Raw genomic sequence first — 3,129 nt, forward strand, 5'->3', positions numbered from 1 at the left:
ATCAGCGAAAAAAACCATGGCAGAGCTTGAAAAATGAGACTCTTTCGTAGCTGTGATGCTGTTAACAATTTAATGCTAATCACCGATTCTTAATATTTTTGAAGACACTCCATATAATCATTAAAAAAAAAGCATTGTCCGCGTTTTAACTTCTTTCACTTGTATTTTACATTTTTAATAACTAAACATTGTCACAATATTCATTGTCAATTTTTAGTCAATAAAAATAATAACGATATATCACAATTCGCGTTATATATGATGAATTTTATAAATCGTTCTAAAAAAATTATTCTCAAATAAATTCTTGTTATCGTTGGTTTTTACACAATTTTTGGAGTGTCTACAAGAATAAACAACATATTTCCATATATTATATATACATTTATCTATATACATATACACATATGTGCACACATTCTTCGTTATATTACACTTCATTCACTCATACATAAAGTACAACTACTTTCATACTATTTATGAATAATGTATTTAATTATTGGATTACTTTAAGACTTATCCATACCTTAACATGTAAGTTAAACACAATGTTGAGAGAGAAAAAGATCAGATAGTCCATTACCTTGTTATTTATATAACATAATTAAAAGTTATATTATTTTTAATTATAATTATTAATATTATTGTTATTATTATTATTATTATTATTATATTATATTTATTATATTTACTGTAAATTATATCAATATACACAACTTCTATTTATTATAGTTGAAAATATTGAAAATTATTAAGAAGTTTGATATTTGTTATTGTGGAAAATATTATTAAAAATTATTATTATGCTTTATTATTTTACATGAATGAATGTTACATATAAAGGGCACTAATTGGATAAATATTTGTCTTTCTATTTATTAAGATCATATAAAATTATATAAAATATGATTGACAAGAGAATAACAATTATTACTTGCATTAAATTCATCATTGATTAAAAATATGTTCAACATTTTGGAATGTTCAGGCAAAGCAAATTATGGAATTGTTAAGCGAGTGTAAAAAAACTTCAAATTATTCACATGTCAAATTAAAATATATGCTTTGTGTTAGAATTCCCAATTTATGTGTGATTGTTTTATACCATTTAAAAAATAGAATATTTTTTTCATCTCAATATAAAAACTTATATGTGTGAAGGTAGGGAAATTTAAATAAAGAATACATTTGATACGAACAAAATAATTTATTTTTTCTAAATTAAATACTTAAGATTAATATTGTTAAAAAAATATTATATCATTCGTATAAATTAAATATTATTTATTCAAATACAAAGTTTGTTTCTACAAATAAAATATAACCTGAGAATTTTTTACATCATCTACAATAATAAATATTTATACATTTATTTATATATTAAATCCTAGTGATCGCATACAAGTTTTATGTGCTTCTATTAAATCCCTGCAGTTTTCTTCACCTTTAGTAATAATACTGAAAAAAAAAAATTAAAACTTTATTTGAAAATATTTGTAATAGAATATATATTTTGAAATAAGGTTATGTATTGATTCATAGATAAGAGGAAATTAATTTAATATAATAGATTTCATTAAAACTTATTTTATTCGTAATTTTAAAAATTTATGAATTAAAGATATTTTTTAAGCAAAAATATTATCATTGTTTAATATTATTTATTAAATAATTACAGTATAAACATACCAATCATCTCTTGCTTTTTTCGTTTCAGGACAAGCACAACAAGGTTTCAATGGTTTATCAGATTTTTGCACATCTTTTGATTCTGCACTGACGTTTGGTTTATCATTTATAATACCCATTATTATGTAAGAAAGATAATATTTTGTACAATATAATGTTTTATTAGAAACGTTAACATATACCTAAAGCTTTCAATTCATTTGCACCAGTTTCAGCGCCTCTATGAGATTCATTTTTACGAAATTCGAAATATATGGATAAAACATTTTTTTTTTAAATAACTTAAATAATTATTGTATAAAGTAGAATCTTCATTGAATGATTGATTTAATGAAAAAATAGACAAATTCGTATAAATAAAGATCAACCAAATAGTATTACATAATTTATGTATTAAAAACAAGTTTTTTTTTTTTTAAATTCTTTACACTAAAAATATTTTTCTTATAAGAATTCTTAATACATATGTATTATATTATTTTTACATTTATATATGTTTTATTAAACCATTCATATTTAATGTTTTTTTTATTTCTAAAAAAAAAGGAATTTATATAATCGATAATTCGATTAATTGAGATTACAACTAATCGTTAATCGACTTTCTAATTAATTGAAGTTACATTTTATATATTAAAATATATTGAAAAATATACATAATATGTAATATATTATGTGTGTAAAAATATATTATATATATATATATATTGAAATATATATAATAATGTATATAATATGCTTCTCTTTCATTCTCTTTTATAAAAAAAAATATAATCGATAATTCGATTAATTGATTCATTGATAATCGTTAATCGAGTTTCCGGTTAATTGAAGTTTTATTTTGTAATTAAAATATATTATATATATTGAAAAATATTATTTTTATATTAATTTTTTATATTAATAAATTAATTAATTAATAGAAATTTTTAATGAATATCTGATTTGTCATTTTCATAATTCCTCAATATAGAAAATTTCTACGACGCGGCATAGAGAATTTTGGTTTACTGCGCAGATGGAAAGAAGGGCAACAGTGTCGCGCCAAATTTACGGCGCAATGAATCATTGTGGTGTCGAACGTTGTGAGAATAAGATATATATTTTCGATCAGTGTCATCGTGTTCGTCAACTTTGTGATACTTCCAGTGCTATTTTTTTGAGGTATTTATACATTATTATTATCTTTATTTCATTAGTTATCTTTTATTTAATAATTTATTAAAGATTTCTATCTTTATAATAGAGAATTAACAAAATTTCGAACTTTTCTGTCTTTTCTCTCTGCTATCTGATTACCCGATTACATTTTCAAACTTTTGCAATAGAATTTATTGTTTTTATTGTTTTTCTTTATTCTAATTAGCTTTAGTTTTTATAATTGAATTAAGTTTTTGATCTTTTTCTGTACAGATTATAAATTGAACGTAAATATGTACG

General features: G+C 21.0%; 1 protein-coding gene across 1 annotated transcript; it reads right to left on the reverse strand.

Moving 5' to 3' along the window:
• Positions 1-1,192: 1,192 nt before the first annotated feature.
• Positions 1,193-2,057, reverse strand: LOC727026 (cytochrome c oxidase copper chaperone). The gene is made up of 2 exons (XM_001122739.5): positions 1,690-2,057; positions 1,193-1,458 (listed from the first exon to the last, which is right to left on the reverse strand). Exons 1-2 carry the CDS (start codon positions 1,806-1,808, stop codon positions 1,374-1,376), a joined length of 204 nt encoding a protein of 67 aa, XP_001122739.1. The 5' UTR covers positions 1,809-2,057; the 3' UTR covers positions 1,193-1,373.
• Positions 2,058-3,129: the final 1,072 nt, after the last annotated feature.

This window comes from Apis mellifera, linkage group LG14 (genome assembly GCF_003254395.2).
Source record: "Apis mellifera strain DH4 linkage group LG14, Amel_HAv3.1, whole genome shotgun sequence".
Lineage (NCBI taxonomy): Eukaryota > Metazoa > Arthropoda > Insecta > Hymenoptera > Apidae > Apis > Apis mellifera.

What these genes read in the sequence shown, in the direction of transcription:
- LOC727026 (XM_001122739.5), bottom strand. Translation starts at nt 1,808, where the DNA reads ATGGGTATTATAAATGATAAACCAAACGTCAGTGCAGAATCAAAAGAT. An exon ending in AAAAAAGCAAGAGATGATTG is followed by an intron (nt 1,459 to 1,689) that starts GTATGTTTATAC and finishes TTTTTTTTTCAG; the next exon opens with TATTATTACTAAAGGTGAAG.